This window comes from Mytilus galloprovincialis, chromosome 4, assembly GCF_965363235.1.
Source record: "Mytilus galloprovincialis chromosome 4, xbMytGall1.hap1.1, whole genome shotgun sequence".
Lineage (NCBI taxonomy): Eukaryota > Metazoa > Mollusca > Bivalvia > Mytilida > Mytilidae > Mytilus > Mytilus galloprovincialis.
This window is the reverse complement of record NC_134841.1, coordinates 90,838,756-90,861,900: the sequence shown is the minus strand read 5'-3', so window position 1 is coordinate 90,861,900 and position 23,145 is coordinate 90,838,756. Positions and strand designations below refer to the sequence as shown.

At 31.2% G+C, this 23,145-nt stretch overlaps 1 protein-coding gene across 8 annotated transcripts in view; it reads left to right on the top strand.

The window, feature by feature from the left end:
- Nucleotides 1-23,145, top strand: part of LOC143073368 (uncharacterized) — an 85,942-nt gene that overhangs the window by 40,108 nt on the left and 22,689 nt on the right. For 6 of the 8 annotated variants that reach the window (XM_076248854.1, XM_076248853.1, XM_076248855.1 and 3 more), the window contains 10 exons: nucleotides 1,041-1,184; nucleotides 2,052-2,714; nucleotides 4,482-7,538; nucleotides 9,932-10,038; nucleotides 15,236-15,560; nucleotides 17,155-18,066; nucleotides 18,405-18,683; nucleotides 19,849-19,920; nucleotides 20,341-20,401; nucleotides 22,767-22,957. In XM_076248854.1, the coding sequence (XP_076104969.1) occupies nucleotides 1,041-1,184; nucleotides 2,052-2,714; nucleotides 4,482-7,538; nucleotides 9,932-10,038; nucleotides 15,236-15,560; nucleotides 17,155-18,066; nucleotides 18,405-18,683; nucleotides 19,849-19,920; nucleotides 20,341-20,401; nucleotides 22,767-22,957 (5,811 nt within the window). The remainder of the gene's footprint in view (nucleotides 1-1,040; nucleotides 1,185-2,051; nucleotides 2,715-4,481; nucleotides 7,539-9,931; nucleotides 10,039-15,235; nucleotides 15,561-17,154; nucleotides 18,067-18,404; nucleotides 18,684-19,848; nucleotides 19,921-20,340; nucleotides 20,402-22,766; nucleotides 22,958-23,145) is intronic. The other 2 variants (XM_076248857.1, XM_076248860.1) reach the window with 1 other exon arrangement.

Below are 23,145 nucleotides of genomic sequence, written 5' to 3'. Positions count from 1 at the left end.
ATATTAAATGGTAAATCTGTTTTCCACTTATCATTGCAAAAATAGTGCTTGTAATTTCATATGTCACATCTGACTTCGTCTCTCTGTTTCATGCAAAATAATTTGACTTTCACATGTCAGGCTGAACTTAAATTGACCAATCCCACATCACATTTGGACCCCAATGAGACCCGCCTTGAGTGTCACACAATGTTAGCTATTGGTAATACATCAGACTTTTACAGCCATCTTAGACCTGTAAATAGTCAAAACTTTATTGGTGCAATACTTAACCAACACTTCTGAATTTGAACACATTGTCATGGACCACAAAATACAAGTCTAGTGCTATTTTGATAGTTTTGGTATTTGTCATTTAGGAGTTATGCTCCTTAGTTACCGTAGAAAACTGGATGATTCTAATTGTTCAACTGACAGAATCTGTTAAGGCCACAATTAAAAGTATTTTGGTTTGCCCAAACCATACTCAAAGGTTGAGACAGTGGGTAAGTAGGTAGGCATTTTTTTTTTTTTTTCAACATAAAGAAATTATAGTATCTATGGTTTATAAGTCTTCATGGCTATCTGATTAAAAAAAAACTTCTTCAAATCAGGACAATAAAAGAATTTGGGTAGGCAGCTTTTTTCTGGGTAGGTCGCGTTTGGGCAAACAAACCTATTTTTTTTTATGGCCTAAAACAATATTTCATGTACTCTTTTAACAGTGGATATTATTAAATCATTGTGCTGCATTGGGTTTATCTTTGATCACAAGGTAACCTCATTCTTGTTTTTAAGACGAACACTGTCATACTAATGTACTCAAATTATTTAGCTTTTGAAAGTACTGTATTACCCGATACATAATGTATACTATTTATTATAAAGTTTGGTTAACTATTTTTAACTTACATCAGTGAATAATAATGTTCAAAGTATGACATCAATTTATGACACAACACGAAAAAATGATTTTTGAAAACTTTTAAAATACAAACTATTGCAAGTCCCTGTTCCCTTACATATATATAACAATGATAGTATTAATTATTTTCTTTCAGCATGTCCAAGGTCTAGAGCAAACTGCCAATGAACTTCAACAGAAAGTAATTACTTTACAGCAAGAGAAAGAAACCATGGAAACTAAACTAAAGCATCATGGGACTTTGGAAGAGAGAGAACAAATGGAAGTGATGGAAGCTAAGGTATTGTTAGGTTTCTGTCATCAGTCACCCACTTCAGTGTTGTTATCAATCTTTCTAGATTTGCCCTCTTAATTTTAATTACTTTCAAATATTGTCTGTTGAAGATTTCTAGAAAGGTTCATAATTATTCCTAAATTTGCTCATCTGATATTAAAATCAGTAATATATATTTCAAAGCTTAATTTCATTTGTGCTGTATCATTGTGTCTTTTTCATGTACATATTATATGTACTTTTATTTGAAAAGTCATATAATTTTATCTATTCATTAAAGAAAATTTAAACTTATTATTGAATTAAATATTTGTGGTGAATGGGGTCAAGGGGAGATAATTACACATATTACTTATTTTAAATATGTCTGTTTAAATAAGTTTTATGTGTTCCCATTTTTCAAATATTTTAAATATTTAAGCACCTCACCTTTTGTTGTGAATAATTTAAACACATCTTTTCTTTATCTGATGTGTAATTAATTATTTAAATAATTATATTCTTTTATAATTTAAATGCTAAAAAGAGGGTATAAATACAGAATCAACTAAAAGGAGAAACATTTTCCCAAAAAATTCACAAAATGCATTCATGCTTTTCTTCCATCGATTATGCTTTATAAAATAAACTGCTTTGCTTTCATCTTCTATCTACAAATTACTACAGGTACATTGTATAAGCTAGTTAGATATAAACTTTATTATTATATTGTTAACTTTAGACCCTCTTTGAGCAATATCATTATCATTCATTTCATTGGCATGAAACATCCATTGATTACATTGGGTATTGATACATGCTGGGGCGAGGTTTATTTGGTGTTTGGTATAACACCTACTAACCTAACCTGTCAATTTAACACTGATATTACAGGTTCAAGAGGTCGAGGAAGATGGCGGAGAGGCTTCTCCAAGGCATAGAGCTGGTTCTTTTGATTCAAATTACTCCTCTAGAGATATGAGCAATACTAGTTTGGACTTAAGTGGCGAGGCAAATCTTTCTTTTATGTCAAATACTGACCATAGCAATGCATTTGCAGAGAACTGTGTTGATTTTGAAACATTGAGTCGTGAGACAAATTCCACACTGAGTCGTATTTTTGACACTCAGAACATGTCTTCCAGTGACTTGTCACAGCTGAAAATTCATCTTAATATGCTCAGCCAAGAGGTTTGCAAAATGCATGCAGGAAATGTTTCGCTTAAAAATGAACTGCATAACAGTAGCGTGCGACAAGAGGAACTTGAACAAGATGAAAATAAATTAGTCCAAATTATGACACTTTATAAATCTTTACAAGATCAAGTTAATCAGTTTGATGTTACTGAAAAACAACTGCGTGAAAAATTAAAGTTAACAGAAAATTCTTTAGCTGAGTTAGAACAGAGCGAATCTCAGTTACGAGAGAGGACCTTGAAGGCTGAGGAAAAAGAACATAGCGCTAGGAGACAGACTCATGAGTATTTATCCAAAATTGGGGAGTTGAAGGAAATTATATTAGATAAAGATATGGTGGAAAGCAAACTGAGTGAGAAGGTACAATATATGGAGCATGCTCAATGGGCAGCATGACCCCTGTTAGTAGTGAACTCGCAAGCGCATCTTGTTTAGATATATATCGCAGTCTCCTTTAATAGATTGTTGATATTTTTAGCATCAAATGATTGAATTAGAGTGTGAAATAAATATAGCATTAAATAGTCCCTTATTTGTTTTTTAGCATTATGTTTTTGCATGTTAGCTAATAATTTGATTTCTGAGAGAAAAAAGGAAAAATATGTGTGAGCATGGTTAATACATTTAACTTTTAATTAGGTGGGAGAAACATAAAAAAGGATTTGTGGTGTAATTTGACCTAGTCAAAAAGTTTTGCTGCATATCTTAATTTAAGTTTCTTGTTTGGTATCTGATAAGTTTTGTGTGATAATTTTAGTGTAATAATTCATTATTCATCTTGCATGACTTCATAAACATGACATCATGAATTATAACATATCTTTGCTTGAGTGTGCATGTATTCATTTGATTTAATCTTATCATTTAAAGCTTTCAATAAATGCATGTATCATAAATAAAAATCATTTTTATGACATAAAATATTACACAATATTTACATTACTTTAAAAACATTTAAAATGACATTTTATTGACACAATATAAATTGTTGTTCATTTTATTGACAAAATGAAGATACACTTTAAAAATTAATAAATTGTATTTAAGGAAATAGTTTGATTAAAGGTGGTACCTAACACTACAGGGAGATAACTCTTTAAAGTCAACTAAACGTTTTAATTACGTTGTGTTGTAAAGGGAATATTAATCTTCTCAGTGATAAAAATTGGTGTTTATCAAACTGCTATATAACCAGTGTAATTTTTCTGATAAAACGGTTGGTTCAAAATTTAAGAAATTTTTATATTTTTGTTAAAGGGTCAAAGTAAATACTTTGTGAAAATTTTATGAAAATTAAACGAGCCAAATTGATTTTAGTGAACGTGTTGGGTACCCCCTTAAACTGATTTTATTTCAGTATCTCAATAAAGTTTTTATTAAAACATTTCAAAATTGTCTGTTACCAAATTCCTAGAGGGAATGTCGGAACAAGGAAAGACGATTAAATGTAGATATTAGAAAAAATAGAAAGTCAATACAAGAAAAAATTATAAAAAATTTAAAGAATTTGAAGAAAAAAATACTTAATTTTGAATTAATAATTATACAACATTCACAACGCCCTGAAGGTGAATGTTATGAATATATATGTTATCAAACTTTGAAGCTATTTTATTTAGTCTATCAGACTTATAAATAAACAGTCTGAGTATTTTTGTTTACTAGACCAAATGTCTAACAAGTAAGATGTCAGCTATCTTCACCCTCATGAACTCATTAGTGAAATGCCATGATACAAACTGTAGCATAGAAAAAATAAGACTATTTCATGTTACCACACAGTATTAAACACTTCAAAACAAAAACAAAATCTGTGTCCATCATGTTGGTGAAAAAAAAAAAAAAATTTTAATGACAATTTTTCTGAAGCTTACAAATGCATTAGATTCAATAAAAGATTTAGGAATTTTTTCTTACAACATCAAAATATTTAAAAAAAAAAAAAAAAACCACCACATTTGCAAAATGTATTGACATTGCCACTTAAAATCAAATAACTTAAGTTTATCAAATGTATTGATAATTTACTTGTTTATAATCCTTATTCAATTTCACTTGTCATAAACAATATTTGTTGAAAGGGTTTTTGACAGCACATTTAAATATTTGAACTCCTGACTATTTTAGGTTACTATTTTGGGAAAGGCAGAACTGATATCCACAGAAAAAATAAAGGAGTTGGAGGCTAGAAACAATGAATTGAAACAGAGGCTTGATTTGAAAGAGGAATTTGAGGCAGACGTTACTTTTGAGAAAAATCTAAACGACACAATATCAGAACTTCAATCTGAAAATGATTCTTTGACAATGAGATGTTCAGAACTGGAAGAAAATGAGGAAATATTAAGAATTAATTGGGAGAAAAGTGCTCAAGAACATATCAATAGGATACAATCTTTAGAGGATAAAATAGAAAGTTTAGAGTTTAGTAATATTGAACTGAAGAGTAAATTGGAAGAGCAGGATACTGAAGCAGATGCACACCGACCATCATTAGCTCTTGAACTTTCAGAAGTTGACCAATCAAAAGGTGATTCTCAAATTAATCAAACCATTGAGTTTTTGCTCCACAGGATTAATAATTTAGAAAGTACATTAAGTTCATTGGAGGAGGCAAAGAATACAAAAATTGAAAGTTTACAAGAACAAATTGCAAAATTAAAAGAGAATGAAATTAGATTGAGTGAGACTGTTAGTGAAATGGAACGTGAAGAAAAAGAATTGAAAAGTCAATTACAATTTAATCAAGGGAAAAGGTATTCAAATGATGCTGTTGTACAGTATGAAGGGAAAATCCATGAATTACATCGGTCACAGGAAAATCTCCTGGAGCATTTAGATTCAATGGAAGATCACGAGTCAAACTTGAAAGAAAGGATGAGAGAAATGGAGGAAAAATATGAAAGAAAGATTGAACATCTAGAGAAAGAAATAGCAAATTACATAGAACAGGAACAGGTATTTACAGAGAAAATAAGTGAATTTGAGAAATTTGAAACAGAAATGATGGAAAAGTTAGATGCTGCTGATGAAGAAAATCAACAATTAGCAGAAGAAAATCGGCAACTTATTGACAAAGTGTTAAAAACCAATCACCTTGATACCGAATTAGTGGAAAGTGAAACATCTGGAATTAATGGTCAAACTGAAATGATTGATCAATTAAATAATGAATTAAGTGAAATAAAAACTGAAAAGTGTCGTGTAGATGAACTCTTACAAAGAACTGAAACTGAACTGCAACAAGTCCAGTTGGAAAATGACGATTTAAATGAACGCTTGATCGAACTTGATTCATCCGAGCAGGAATGTTTAGAAAAATTACATAAATACGAACATCAAGGTGCAGAATTAACACACCTCCGTAAAAAGGTAGATGTACTAGAAGATGCTGAGATAAAGTTAATGGATAGAGTGACTGAACTTGAAGAGATAGAGCAGGGCCTTAGGGCTCAGTTAGACAATAATAACAAGGATGTTCAATTAGGTGATCAAGAAACTGACACGAATGACCTGAATGATAACATTCCATCATTGTTGACAGAAATCCCTCTTAATGACACTTGTGTTGAGGAATTCTGTGTTAAATCCCTGGCTGTAATCTCTGAAAGTAAGACTGACCACTTACGTTGTGATAAACAAACTGATACCATTGATCTTATGGATGTAAGATGTGACGGATCAAACAGTCCTGGTAAGGTCACTGGACTGTTTGAACGCTTACAAGATCTTGAAAATGAAAATACAAGTTTGACGGAGAAATTGTCTAGTTTAACATCAACTGATAAACAAGTGAGACAGTTATCGGAAAAAATTAAAATGTTGGAAGGATCTGAGGATAAATTAATGGAGAGAGTCATGGAGTTGGAAGAAATTGAAGATCGTGTCAAGGGAGAGTTAAAACGAGCAAAAGCAGCGGAGAATCGTCTTGGTGAAGTTGAACAAGAATTGTCTGACGTACAAAAAACAATGGAAGATATGGAATACAAAGTGGAAAGTTTAGAATTAGAAAATAACACGTTAAGAAATGAACTTAATTCCTCGGGTGTTAGCCAAGTACATAGTGAAGCAAACATTGAAAAGATCCTGGAACTTGAGCATGCTAAAGCTTATCTGACCAAAGAGAGAGATAACTTATTGTTGCATTTATCTGAGGAGAAAACTAAAGCTTTGAAAGCTGACAATGATTTAAAGGAATTGCAAAATAAATTCAATGAAATTCAAACTAAACTGGATGAAACTGAAATTTCAGAAAAAAGTTTGAAAGAAAATCTGAATTCTTTAGAAAAGGAAAAAGAGAAATTGTTAGACACTGTTGATGATTTAGAACATAAAGTTAAGACATCAGAAGAAGATATAGAACAATTTGATTTATTAAAAGATAAATTGGATGAAAAAATTCAAAGACTTGAAAATGAATTGGCTCAAGTGGAGGAAAGTGAGTTTGCATTGAAAAAGGACAATATTGAGGTACACAAACTTAATGACCAACTAACGCAGGGGAATAAGGACTTGGAGGGTCAATTGGAGGAGACCAGAAATAAGTTACGTGTGACAGAGGATGCTAAAACAGAGACAGAATCAAAACTGGAAAATTCCGAAAAATCAAATCTTGAATTACAATCAAATTTAGAAAGTGTTCAAAAATCAAAAGATGAAATTGAAAAAACAATTAAGGATGCAATTGAATCAAAGAAAACTGCAGAAAGAAAAATGGAATTTGCCGAAATTTCACGACAGCAAATGGAGAATAAACTTAAAGAGATGGACAAACTTTATGAAGAAGTGCAATCAAATTTAGAAAATTCTAAAAAGACAATTCTAAGTTTAAAAAGAAAATCATTAACTGCTGAAACATCAGGTATGGAATTTCAGCTTAAAGTAGAAAAAGCTAACAAGGCAAAGAATGATGCTGAAAAACAATTAGAAATAGTACGAAAATCAAATAGCTATTTACAATCAAAAGTAATGAAAGGATCGGGATCAAGATTTAGTTCTGATAATAATCAAAACTCTGTGGAAAGTATCCACACAGATACATGTATGACATGTGGATCAAATCTGAAACTTCCGAAACAGTTATCCACATTCCAGGGTGGATTAGATGATTTAGTTCAGGACTATAGGGACCAATTAGAACTGGATACTTCTTCATCCACTGACTGTACACTCCCAAGTCATCTGGTAAGTCAAATTATATCTCTACTATATCAAAGTTATAATATCCACTGTCAAATAACACTAATACAACCACTGACATAAAAAACATTTAGAATCAACTGCCAAAAATTTCTAATGCATAAATACATTCACTGATCGGTTTCGGAAAGAAAACAAACAAAGAACAATATTAAAGAACAAATTAGATTTATTTATATACTGACAGTGAATCAAACTAAATTTTAAATATCAGTGAAATTCAAAAGTTTTAACCAAACTAAAACATTTAGATATTTATCAAAAGAAATAATAGAAAAACAAAGGATATGGGATATTCATCCAGGAATGTAGCCTAGGAAAATATTGCCATCCTTCAAACTGGAGGAAGTTTCTCATATACCTCCCATCTCAAAGCTATCACCCTTCGATGAAATTATAGCTGAGAAATTCCTCTACCAGTAGTTCCCAGAGCCGAAGATAATCTGTATCAATGTTCTCTTTCTCTTTCTCTTCTTCCTTTTTTTTTATCACCTGAACAACCACCCCATATTTTTTAATTTGAGGTACAGGTTAACGACACTGGATATTATTTACATTGTCCTGCTGTGTTACTGTATTATCCTAATCATTAGTGTAAAGTGATCATTAAAACATTTTAAAATATCAGTAATATTACATTGACAAGGAAAACTAAAACAGCGGGGGAACTACTTGATAATCTTCACTGGACAATCAAAACAACAACAAACAAACATCAGTCCTTCAGTCAGACATAACCTGTTATAAAGGGGTAAACTATTGTTCTTCAGTCAGACACAACCTGTTATAAAGGTGTAAACTATTGTCCAGTCATCTAAAGGACATTCATATCTGTTAAGTATTGGCCTGAAGCTGGATGATATAACATAGTGTCTGGATGATCATAGGCTATCAAATAAATTTATTGGATTAAGAAAAGAAAACAAACTTTAAGGGATTGTCTTTAATCAGTATAAACCTTTAATAAAAAGACCATAACATTTTAATACCAGTGCAAGGTGTCTTCATAAAATTGGCTTTTTTTACTATTTGTGTAATTTTATTTATAATTTTTTTTTGAAATAATTCAATGTTTTTCTGACTAAGATAGTTTGTTTCCAATAACTTAAAAAGTAATAAGAGTAAATCAGGTGAGAAAAAACATGTACTTTTTTCCTCATTGAAGGAAAAGAAAACTGATATTAACAGATGTATTTTGTATGTCCTTTGTCAATCAGGTTTCTCTTCCCCATGTCATGTTGTTTGTCACAGTTCACTCAGTTAAATATTGATTTATTCTGACAAGTTCAGAGACAAGGTCATAGGCATACGAAATCAAAATATTTGTGGAACATTTCAACATTTTACTATGAACTGATATTTGTTTTAAAGCGATGTCTTAAAATTGTCTGCATCACCTGAGTTTTTTAGCTGATCTAAAAACATTGTTGCACTGATCATATGGGCCCTGCATCTAGGATGAGGAAGCCCCTATGTTTTATACGACCGCAAAAATTGAAAATTTTTTGGTCGTATATTGGTATCACGTTGGCGTCATCGTCGTCGTCGTCCAAAGACATTTGGTTTTCGCACTTTAACTTTAGTGAAAGTAAATAGAAATCTATGAAATTTAAACACAAGGTTTATTACCATAAAAGAAAGGTTGAGAGTGTATTTGGGTGTTTTGGTCCCAACAGTTTAGGAATTAGGGGCCAAAAAGGGCCCAAATAAGCATTTTTCTTGGTTTTCGCACAATAACTTTGGTATAAGTAAACAGAAATCTATGAAATTTTAAAATAAGGTCTATGACCACAAAAGGATGGGTTGGGATTGATTTTGGGAGTTTTAGTCCCAACAGTTTAGGAATTAGGGCCAAAAAAGGGTCCCAAATAAGCATTTTACTTGGTTTTTGCACAGTAACTTTAGTATAAGTTAATAGAAATCTATGAAATTTTAACACAAGGTTTATGAACACAAAAGGAAGGTTTAGATTGATTTTGGGAGTTTTGGTCCCAACGAATTAGGGGCCAAAAGGGTCCAAAATTAAACTTTGTTTGATTTCATCAAAAAATGAATTATTGGGGTTCTTTGATATGCCAAATCTAACTGTGTATTCAGATTCTTAATTTTTGGTCCTGTTTTCCAATCGGTCTATATTAAGGTCCAAAGGGTCTAAAATTAAACTTCGTTTGATTTTAACAAAAAATGAATTCTTGGGGTTCTTTGATATGCTGAATCTAAACATGTACTTAGATTTTTTATTATGGGCCCAGTTTTCAAGTTGGTCCAAATCGGGGTCCAAAATTATTATATTAAGTATTGTGCAATAGCAAGAAATTTTCAATTGCACAGTATTCCGCAATATCAAGAAATCTTCAATTGCAAATTATTTTTTTCAGATGACCTTAGACGAACCATTCCAAGTGATAATGAAAGATCTTATGACATGTAAACTTTGTATACAGACCAGAATTACTGGTCTACAGGAACAAGAAAAGTCACTCAGGTAGGTCTTTCTGGTCTGCACAGGACACATCACTTTAGTGCCTGCATAGCAGGTAAAGAAAAGTCTCCAGGGGGATTCTAAACAAGTCACTCCAATTGGTTTCAAAAGAAATCAAGACAATTAAATCATTTGACTTAAAAAAATTGGTCTTCAAATGTAGTCAATACAGTTGTCTCTAAGAGAATGGGTCATAAGATATAGCCCTACACTCTGAATGTAATGTCTAATTTCCAGGAATAAGACAAGTGTAAGAGTTTGAGACACTTAAGTATACTGTTTTGATGGGGATGGGATCTAGTAGAATTAATGTCTTGATCATTATTTAGGCTATTGGAATATGAAATGTCCATATACAAATATAAACCTAGATTTTTAGTATAACTAGATAAATGAAGGAAATCTTGGTACACATGTTCTAAACTTGGAAAAGTAAAAGATGTAAATTTAAAATTTGTTTATTCATCCCACTTATAGGCGACACCCTTATTCAGTAGTCCATTTCATAGGCTGGATGGTTGAGGAATGTACATGATTCATTTCACTATTCAACTAAATTATTCACTTTATATTCTAATATTTATGGAATGCAAAATTATGTGATAATAATAATGATAATAATTAATATCTAGAAGAAAGTTGTGTATATAGTATCACTATCGTAATGGGTGGGGTAGATTTTGTGGTCTGATGAAATTTGATGGTTGAATGAAAGATACATATTTATATGTATCTAAAAAAAATCTTCAGTTTAAATTACATGTAGTTATATGCTGAATCAGGAGATTTGCCAAATTTGTACTAAGTTCAGTATTTTTTTTTTAAACCTTAGTTATGCATGCCAATGAATGTCCCACTGATAATTAGCTTAAGATCTAATGAAGAACTTTTAAATACCTTGATATTAAAGTTTAAAATGTTACATGAAGATATTTAATATTTAGTAATTCTTTTCCTAAAACAGCACTATTCTTAATGACCAAAAACTTTAAAAATAAAGTAATCCAGCTAGTTCCATTACAGGAAACTCATTCTAAAAATAGATATTAAATGGAAATAGAAATTGGATCCCACCCCAGCAGTCTGTAACTTGGATATTGATCTTCTATCTGTATTATTAATTAACCTTTAATTAAGTAGTCATATAAAAGTATAGCTTGCCATTTGGCATCAGTTTCTTCTAGGTCAATAATTAATGTCTTAAACAAATAAAGTACGATTGATTATTGATTTGACTTTAGTTAATCTTACCTGTCCAGGTAATCAAGGTGTAAATATATTAAATGTTTACTAGGTACATGCTGTATCTTGAAAATCAAACACTTGGAATTTCACTCTCAATCAAGGTAAACTTTACTTATCATTTTGGTCATTTTACAAATTTGTAAACAAACTTGAGAAATTTTTGAAAGAATGAATAAATTTGTGGTGCTGTGGCGTGCATTGTCAGTCCTTAGTATTCTCTGTTGAGGCAATTGTAATATGTATTGTCAGTTTGGAAGGATTTTTCGTAAACACATTTCGTAGCAAGCATTGTGTTTGTTTTTTGGTCATATTCAGATATTTGACACAAAAGACAGTAACACTAGATGCTATATTTTTTTTTAAAGTCTTGTCTAGGGCTTTTAAATTTATTTGAAGGTAAAAGTGTTTGTTACACTGAAAACAGTTTTACTTGATGACCTAGATAATGACATTTGCCTACAATGAATGTTATTGAACCAAAATTTTAAAACAAAATGTCAAAAGTAATACATTTTGTACTTGTAAAAAATAACAGAGGTTTTGTAGTACATGTATAATGATAAAACAGGTATACCGAGTATGAATTCATATTCCTTCCCTTGAAAAAAATTTATACATATTTTGAATTATCTTAAATATAAAATTTCAAACAGATCTGTACCCTAAAAAAAATCCAAATAAAAAACATCCTAAAATTGAATGAAGTTGAAATCTGATTTAATTATCATTAACTGGTTGAATATCAAATACAGCAAAACATCCTTATTAAAACAAGGCTCCATGTTGAAAACTTTCCTGGTTTACTTTTACAAATTATGACACAGATGGAGAGTTATCTCATTGTCACTCATACCACATCTTCTTATAAATATCTATTTACATTACATACAGTCTATTGATCTTTGAAAAGCTAAATTTTGAAATGTATTTGATCCCTGTTTTTAATATCAATGTAACATACTCTCTTTAAAAACTGTCTTTGAATAAGTTCAGTATATTAAAAGATCTAGTTCAGTATACTTAGCAGTTCTAAAATGATCTTGCTGACAAATAATTTCAATACCTGACATAGTTTGGTAAATTTCTTTTGTCAGTCAAAATTTTAAAGGAATTTACAACACCCTAGCCATTAAAGCAAAATAAGACACATTAAGATAGTTTAAATGCTTGTTTACCTTGTGAGATTGAATACCTGAAGGTATTTAACCCAGATCATTATAAACATGGACAAATAGTCCAGGAGATGTACCAAAATATTTAAATATAAAGACATATCCTTAGTTTCTTTAAAGACAAGAAATATATATAATATTGGTAAATAAAAACTCTATTGTGACTTCAAATGTTTTGTTCCTTATATTGCATTCCATAGCTAAAATGACCAAATAATTGTTTTATCATCAAACTTAACAGGTCAGTTTGTTTGAAATTTGATTTATAAACAAGTTTTGTCCATGAGCAGTACAGTTGACAGAAGGTCTAGTAAAACACTGAACAATCTAGTCCAATTGGTTTAGATAGGCAAAAGCTTATTCTGAAAGCTGTACATTATTGAAATCCATTTGACAGTTACGAAGTAGTTGTAAATACACAGTGCCTATAGACAAATTCCAACTCAATTGTACGAACAAACACATAATCCCTATAGACCCCCATCCCCTGCTAATGGAAAACAAAAAGTCGTCATGTTCAATAATCTGATTAATTTGATTATTAAATCACTTGATTTTTTGTTTGCCTTTTATTAATACCTTATAGAAAGTCTTATTAAACCTGATTATAGGGAGTTTTATTTCTTACCAAGAACTTCATGTCAATAATTATATAGAATTCTCATATTGCATTCTCACATGAATATAGCTGTTGTTATAAGATGCATTAGATATGACCTTGTTTCATAGACGAGATGAATAGAATGATGGTTATTTAACACCACCTTTTATAAAGACTTCATAAGTTACTTAGGAACCATTCCATAATAGGTACTTATGTATTCCAGTAGATATATAAGGTCTGGGTTGTCTTTGGAATATGATTAAAGGAATACATGTTAAGTGAAAAACATGGATTTTATGAATACATTCTGACCATAAAGGTACTATAACAGATAGGCATTGTGGAATACAGTTTTATTTATCATATTATAAGTAAACTTTTGTTTACCAATTAATTATTTATGTTTTTGGATCATCACATTATCCAGGAACTTATCTATTACTCCAAGTCTGATATAAATTCAAAAATAAAACATTTTGACATTCAAACGAAAAGGGACCTATAAACTTATTGTAAAACTTCATCAATAATAAAATTTGGTAAGAGTTGCCATATTAAGATTTTTTATCTGCTCAGTAGGATGTTAAACATTTCTATTCTAGAAATCTAATAACCCATAGAAATGCACTATACACTATGTTATTTAGCTGAAAATCCATAGAAGTGCCATAAAAGAACCATGTATTTTTTTCTGGAACACCCAGTAGGCAATTATGTTTATGTGACTGTAACCAGTCAGGAACCTTATTCTCAACATTTTAGACTGTATACTAATAAAAGGGTTACATGAAATGTGCCCTTGGGACAGCAACCCAATGACAGAAATAACCAAAAGATACAAATATATGATATGTGTCACATCATACGTGCTGTAGAACTAATTAAATCTAACACCAGGTTCATGTGTCTTTCATAATTATGAATCTCAATGGTTGCCATTCATTATCCCCATGTTCTTGTCATTCTGGGAATTTGACTTTTGATGCAAATTTATGTTAATTTATTCACAAGTTTCCCAGACTGTGCATTATAGAATTGTACATTCTGTATAGATGGTTGTCTATTGTTCAAGACAGTATGTTGACCTTCAGATGTCTTTGGTATTATTGTACATTCTGTATAGATGGTTGTCTATTGTTCAAGACAGTATGTTGACCTTCAGATGTCTTTGGTATTATTGTACATTCTGTATAGATGGTTGTCTATTGTTCAAGACAGTATGTTGACCTTCAGATGTCTTTGGTATTATTGTACATTCTGTATAGATGGTTGTCTATTGTTCAAGACAGTATGTTGACCTTCAGATGTCTTTGGTATTATTGTACATTCTGTATAGATGGTTGTCTATTGTTCAAGACAGTATGTTGACCTTCAGATGTCTTTGGTATTATTGTACATTCTGTATAGATGGTTGTCTATTGTTCAAGACAGTATGTTGACCTTCAGATGTCTTTGGTATTATTGTACATTCTGTATAGATGGTTGTCTATTGTTCAAGACAGTATATTGACCTTCAGATGTCTTTGGTATTATTGTACATTCTGTATAGATGGTTGTCTATTGTTCAAGACAGTATGTTGACCTTCAGATGTCTTTGGTATTATTGTACATTCTGTATAGATGGTTGTCTATTGTTCAAGACAGTATGTTGACCTTCAGATGTCTTTGGTATTATTGTACATTCTGTATAGATGGTTGTCTATTGTTCAAGACAGTATGTTGACCTTCAGATGTCTTTGGTATTATTGTACATTCTGTATAGATGGTTGTCTATTGTTCAAGACAGTATATTGACCTTCAGATGTCTTTGGTATTATTGTACATTCTGTATAGATGGTTGTCTATTGTTCAAGACAGTATGTTGACCTTCAGATGTCTTTGGTATTATTGTACATTCTGTATAGATGGTTGTCTATTGTTCAAGACAGTATGTTGACCTTCAGATGTCTTTGGTATTATTGTACATTCTGTATAGATGGTTGTCTATTGTTCAAGACAGTATGTTGACCTTCAGATGTCTTTGGTATTATGGATGTCATTGAGTTTGCTCTCTTATTTGTATATACCTTAAAGTATATCTCAATGAACAGAAAAAGAATAATGATTTATTAAATTTTGACAATACCTTCAGAAAAAAAATGATCATACAACAATTTAACTTAAAACTTTTGTTTTTCAGAGATGCTAACAAATTGTTAGAGAACCATTACAAGTCCGAGATAGAGGAATTGAATAAATCTATAGCAACAGTCCAAAAAGATAAAGTTACACTCCAGGAAGAATTATCTGTGTTAGAGGAGAAACCACAAGAATCCTGTCAAAAACTAGAGGAAAAATTACCTCAGAATGTAGAAACTGTAGACAGTTCTAGTCAAACTGATACCTCAGACGAAAACCAAGTCAGAGAACCATTAACCATGACGGGGGAGATGGAAGAACCAGAAGATATTCTTCGGCAGAGAATCATGGAGTTAGAAAAATTAGAAAAACATTTAAAGAAACAGGTAACATAGTCAATTACATATATTTAATTCATACATGTATTCTAATAAGTGTGATAAAAAGATGTGGTCGTATGATTGACAGTGAGACAACTATCCACCAAATAATAAAGGACGAACATGTTCTGCATGCGTATAATGTATGGATAAAAAACAATCTTGTTCCAGACAGGTACCTCTGTTTATACTTGGAAGAATAGGAGAATATTGTGTAAAGGTCAGTTGAAAAAAGAAACATTCTGATTGAAATACATATTCTGTGTCCACGCTATCATAACGTGGATCTGAAAACACTTCAGTCTACTGTCTGTTCTGTTAATTATTATATCAGCCAAAAATTTTGAAAGATGAGAATAGTTACGAAAAAACCAGAGGATCGAGAAAGGTCTTTAGATCAGAAAGTAGAACTAGTATGACTAGTGTTGTCTGATCCATGAAAGTGAAGCCTGGACAGAGGATTTGTATTTCAATCAAATTGAGACATGAAACAAACATGATGAAGGAAAATTATCATGCACTGTATCATAAGCTTTAAAATTGAAAAAGAAGATCTGGTATAATGGTCAATGAGACAACTCTTGACCAAATGTCACAGAAATTAACAACAAAAGGTCTCTGTTAAAACTAGTTATTTAAAAAAAGAGTGGCTATAGACATTTTTTCCTTTCCTTAATCTACAATAAAGAAGATGATTTTGATGGGCTGGTGAGGGTGAAATAGTCTACCAATTAGTAATTAACAAGAATGATGTTTGTTTTATAATGTACTCTACATAAAACTGGGTTGATAGCATTCTGAGAAAAGCTAAGCACGCTATAAGTTTATTGATGTTTTGACAAAAAATGACTTTTGCACTGGGATATTTTACATAGAAGATTTTTTTCAGGAATCTGTGTAATATAAACATCATCACGTGAAATAGTTATTGGAATCATTTGCTGCATTATTTTCTGTTAGTAAACCAAAGAAAGCAAACAAATTGTTCATAAAAACTAAGAATAATATTAGGATTGTCTTTACAACATCGAATACATTTACTTATCTAATATGAAACTCTTCTAGACAAAACAATACAAGGCAAAAAAGTATAAAACAGATGATAAGTGTCTTGAAAAAAAGTTTAAAACATATGTATGATCTATTGTTTATTACAGAAGAAGATTTTTGAAAAACAATACATTGTATTTTATTCCTAAACAAACTGCAGAATTTGGCAACAGAAAAGGCCAATATAAAATCCTTTGCAAAACATTTCCTATCTTCAACTTTTATATTGATGGGAGAGTATTACCTCTTAATGCTGAATAAAAATAAGATTATTTCATTACTCTGTACAACTTTTGTTAGGATACTACATGATATTATTGAGGGTAATTAATGGTCACACATTTAACTAGTCATCTGGAGTATGCATGAAAAATTTGCTACTGAGCATTGAGCAAACAATAATTAAACGTGCATTTTCAGATGCAAAGATAATAACTATTGCTAATTTTAACTGTATTTTTTGCTGAAAGGAGTTTAATTTTCAACAGGAAATATATCAAGATTATATCAATACTCCTTATTAAAAACATATATGTTTTTGTTTTTCAAGGTATCAGATTTAGAAAATGATAGAGAAGAATTACACGATATTGCAAGGAAAGACAAAGCATTGATTCATGAACAGAATGTGAAAATAAGGGAACTACAGCTAGCGGAGAAAACATTAAAGGTGCAAGTCTCAAGTTATGAAGCCTCGGAAAATAAATTATACAAGAAAGTTGGAGAACTTGAAAATGAAATAAGCAAAATGGAGGACAGGATCAGTGATCTTGAAATTCTAGAAATGAGACTGAAAGAACTCGTTAGGAAATATAAACTGGATGAAGAAGTGTGGTTATCAAAATCTGTCAATTTGGAAACGTCAGTCTCAGAATTAACTGTCTCGGAATATAATTTGAAAAAGCAATTAGAAAGTGTTCAAAAGGAAAAATTAAGTTATTCAGAAAAATCAGAATATTTGGCATTACGATTGAAGGAATTAGAAAATGCTGAAGCTAATTTAGTTCAAAGAATGAAGGACCAAGAAAACAAAGAAAAAGCTCTGAATCAAAGACTTGGGGAATTAGAAAGTTCGGGAAGTAGCACAGAAGCACAAGCTATGGAACTTCATAATTCAAACATAGTGTTGACACAACAATTAAATCAAGCTATTCAGGAAAATGGTGCTTTAGTCCATCAGACGTCTCAGTTGCAAAGTCAGCTGATCATGTTAGATCAGCAGTGTGTTTCCTTACATGAAGCTTACTCACAACTCAAGGAAGAAAAACATGTGTTAGAAAAGTCTGAGAAGGATTTGGAAGGTAGAGTGAAGGCTAAACGTTTGTCTGGAGTTGATATCGAGGAACAATTACATAAACTGGAGGAAAATGAGAAAACATTGAAAGAAAAAATCAGTACATTACAGAGAAGTGAAAATAGATTGAAGTATAAGGTTCAACAAATTGAAAGTCTTGACAGTCAGGTAAGCTGTGAATTTTGTTTTATTTCCAGTGTGCTATATATATATATTTGATGTAGTATCAAGGATATCAATCTAGACAACATTCAAGAAAAATTTAAGATTTTCCAATACTTCAAAACAGTGATTTTAAAAAAAAAATACAGAGATATAATTGTCATTTACCATATGAAATAATTTTCCAGAAGGTTATTCTGGTCCCCTTCCAAATATTGCATGTTATTAGTGTTAAATCAGCAGCCTAATTTCAATATGTTGATGAATTATGACTTTGTTTTAAGTACCTATCTTTGCCAAAAAAAGAGTATATATATCTAAACAGAAATATTTCATATTCACAGGAATTATCGGAGGTGTCCGAAAGTAAAATTCCTCACAAACTGGAGGAATGTCAACAGAGATTGGTCATTCTGAGGAAACAGAATATTCACTTGAAGAGCAGATTACTGGAGTACCAGGATCTAGCGTCTTCAAAGTCAGTAGTCAAACTCCCACAGAGGGAGTATAAACAGATGGAGGCATGTGTGGCCCTGATAGAGCATACAGAAGCTCAGTTACATAAAGTTGAGCAGTTGAATGCTCAATTACAACAAAGAGTTGACCAGCTGCTACAGGGAAAGGTTTGTATGAGTTTTTCCATCTTTTAATTGTAGCATTAAATGATATTCATGGGTCTCACTGCAAGATTGCTCCAGGTAGTTGATTGCAGTTTATCCATACAAATTACAACCTCAAACATAGCCATGATAAAAAAAAATTGTGAGGTACAGTTAATCTACTGTCATTTAAAAGATTTCCATATTAGCTTTTATTTTAACCCTTGTCGTGCGGGGGCCGTAATATTACGGCCGTACCCAGAATACCGTTATTTTGGCATCAATGGCGCTCCATACATTTAGAGGTCATCGTAATACCATTTATTTCGTAGTGTATGAACGTTTCCTCAATCTGAAACTATTCATGTCATGTTTCTCACTTTAAATATTCATTTTGAGCTCAAATACGAACTTCAAAATTTGATATCGGACAAAATTGGGTTTTTTGGAGGGGTGGGCTTACCTTCAAGGTCTGAATCACGGAGTTCAGAGGATTGAAACCTTGACAAACACCGTTAACCTAAAGGCACATAACGACTGGTCGTGTCTATTATCAAAATACGCCGAGGAAATGACTACTTCCGGTTGCAAGTCCAGTTAAAGTTCAAAATTGGAAAAATTCCGAAATTTGGTGAATTTTGGTGCAAATGACCTTCTTTACACTGATGAACCCAGATCAGTTTCACTCCGACCTAACAACTGTTGTGATAAAAGTGTTCACTGGTGTCCACGCTACATGTAAACTACAGATGGATGCATCTATTAGCATCTCTCGGACTTACAGGTCGAGAAAAAGAACGAAAAAAGGTCAAAATTGACGCTTTTTGTACCTGAGGACCAACTTTGGGGCAAATTCCCCACAAAAAAATTGCACCTCCTCACCCCGACCACCCCACCCCGTGATCACCTATTTTAGATTTATTGTAATCAGTATGCATCAGCATCAGGGTACAGCTCATTTGCATATCATTTGCATATTTTTGCAAATACTCGAAATTTAGACAATTTCTGAAAACAACTCAGCATGGTAAGGGTTAATAACACATTTGGGTGCTTAGTTTGAAATCATTTGAAAGGTCATATAACATGAAAAGTGTTTTACAAAGGGACATAACTGGAAATTACAAAAGATGTGTATTATATTCATGATATTTAAAAAAGAATGCAGCACCCTGTATGTATTTTGCAGCAAGCTCCTGAAACTGAAGAAGAAATGAAAATTTTAAAGGAAAGATTGAAACAGAATGAAGTTCATCTTCAGGTAATACATGTAATGATAGCATTTGTATTTTCTACAAAACTATTAAGTTTTTATAGATAACTTGCCTCAGTTAATTTGCCTCAGAATCTACTATAAATGCAGCTTCTTGTTTCCAAAATACACAAGGCTCTGGTAGGCAAATATTCAATAAGCTTTGCTAAGAACTTGATGAAAACCTAGGAACATGAATGAATCATAGTAAAATTATCCATCTTTCCATCCTTTTTTTTTCTAAATATTTTTTTAAGAATGAGATTCTGTATGAAAAATCTTTTCAAATAATCAATTCGTTTTTCCTTTATGTTATACAACAATACATAAATTCAATTAATAACAAATGTTGTTTAACCATAATGATTAAGTTGTACAAAAACACATACATTACATTTTCATCAATAAACATGTGTACATATATTTCAGATTTTCAGACAGCTTGCTATAGATGGTCAATGGGATGAGATTCTCCCTATATTAAATTCAGGTAATGTACAAATTTTTTTTTTTTTTAATTTAGCTTTTGAAATTTACTTCACTTCAATGACCCTTAAAACTTGCAGGGAAATCAGACTCCATCAAGAGGTGATTTCTGACTACAAGAATATTTAGTAGTACTGTTTTGGAATGCATATGGCTACTACTAGGATTTCAGACAGCAAAGATAAGACACTGCATATATGTGGAGAATTTCAAATGAAAAAGGCCATTATTATGCTGACTCTCATCCTTTTTTACCCAAAACCTGTTTTTCTTTTCTCTGCAGCCATATAATAAAAACATTTCAAAATTGTCATTTAAATCATAAATACTTCAAAGTTTCAATTACCTTTTTATTTATATAGAACATTTTTTTTTTAAATTTCAAAAAAAAAACATGATTTAAATTTTTCCATGCTTGTGTTTATGTAGATGGTATATAATAGTTGTTTGTTTTGATGTTGAGTCATTCAACAAAGGCTGGTTATTATGACCAAATAATAAACTATAAAACTTTCTCTTGATCATAAAATAAACATAACTCAAGAATTAGCAAACCTTTTATCCACATTTTTTTAAGGAATTTGTCGTAAAGTGAAAATTTTATTTTTTCCAACAGATTGTTATGAAATGTTTATTGATATTCCCATGAGAATGTGAAGAGGCAGTGTTTTATTTATTACTTATTTCATTGATCTATATAAGGCAACAGATGCTTGGAGTGAACCAAGGGGAAATGTTAAGGATTACCATATTTGGTCATTGATCCAATCTTTTGTAATTGGGATCTTAACCTGACATCTTATTAAACTATATGTTCTATTTGTTCAAGATAATACGTTTATGCAAAGAACATTAAATGACTTCAGTGAATAGAATAAGGCTTATAAAACAAATAAAAATTAAAGAACCAAGAAATATAAATCTTGAAGAACCCAATGAACTTTAAGATGTGGGAGTAAGAATATCATTTACAAAATAGATCTTAAAAGTTCTAAGTGTAAACCCATGCATTATTCTACAGATTTAAACACTTAATCTGGTTTTCTTAACATTGCCCTATCTATAATTAGACCAGGGTACTTAATATAGATGATTTCGGTAGGCCATTTATTTTTATAGCCATTAATTTTCCTCCATTTCCATGCATAAGTTAGAGGAACATCTATATAACATCAGGATTATGAGTGAGCTATTGTTGCTGGGATATTAACCTACAAGAGACCTCATTTGGACGACACAATAAAGCTTACACTGTCAATATCTTACACCCATATGTCTTTAATATATGTTGACAGGTTAAATACCTTTTATACCAGTGGGATTTAAATATTTTATTAACTGGATTATAATTATTGTATCATTACAACCAAGGTTTTGACTTGTAAAGGAATTTTATAATACAGTAATAAAGGGGACCATGTTGTGGACAAATTATTGTCAAAACTTTTAGGTCAAGATCAGTTCATCCCATCAAAGATATTGCATAAACTAAACATTAAATTATTTGCTTGGCAGACCCTGAATTTTTATAGCTGGTGAATTATAGAATTACTAGAGTTATTGTTAAGTTATCTTTTGTGATAAGCTGGTTAAAGCCTTTTAATACTGATTGATTTGACATCTTTTTATGGAAATTTTAAGACATTAGTGTGATATAGGACAAACGAATAAAAAATATGATTTGTTGGTTTATTTGTAATATTAGATCTATCTTAATTTAGTATTGGCCTTTTTACTTGAGATGATAATTAATTAATTAGTTTAGCTATTGATTCCACTAAAACATGAAATGTCAGCTTGGAAAATCCTGTTGCTGAATTATTAATGACCATTAAAGTAGCTATCTGATCCAGGGGTGATGTGATGGCCAATGTAAATGTTACTATCTTAATTAGGATCATACCTTGTATCAAGATGCTTGAATATCTTTTTACAATATATTTATGATTTATCTTTTAAGCAGTCAACATTCTTTTATAGTACTTATTTGTTGATTGAGTTTGCCTTTTCAAAGCTAGTGTTATGATTTAAAATTGTGTTCCTGTCAGTAGATGATAGCCTTTCTCTTAATAAATCAGCGTCTTGCCACTTCTGTTCTGTTAAAATTGAAATAAAGGATACCTCCAGGTACATACAGATCTGCTTAGCATTAAGGGTCAGTTTCTATGTACTATTTATGAACTAGTTTCTCAATCTGACTAGTTATCCATCATCCAAAACAATAATTTTACAAAGACCACTAAAATCCTTGTTTATCATACATGTACGATGGATTTTGTATATAATTGGTATGTTAGTTTTATATATTATGAATATTTGTATTTACAGTGTGAATTTTTGTTATATTTGTAATGTTATTGTATTTTTAGTGAATTTAATAAAAGGCTATCGACCTGTGGAATCAGCTGGTCTCCCAACAGAGGGACGAAAGACTGTTACCTCTATGGCTGGTCAACCTTTAGAAGAACTGACCAAACAGATGGTCAGTACTGACCTACATATGGCCAGATACCCTGATGACCAGTCAGATGATAGTATGGTAGATGAGTATATAACTCCGGTAAGTTTTATGCACAGGGATTGATAATCAGATGTTAAGAGCTTTAGTTAGACACTGGTGAATGATTTAGTCAAAATAATTGGAGTGAGAATGAAAATGAAAGAAAAAGAAGTAAAATAAGAACTATAAATTGAGTCAGAGCTGATGTGAAGTACTTTAAAGGTGTATCATACTGGATTGATCTTACA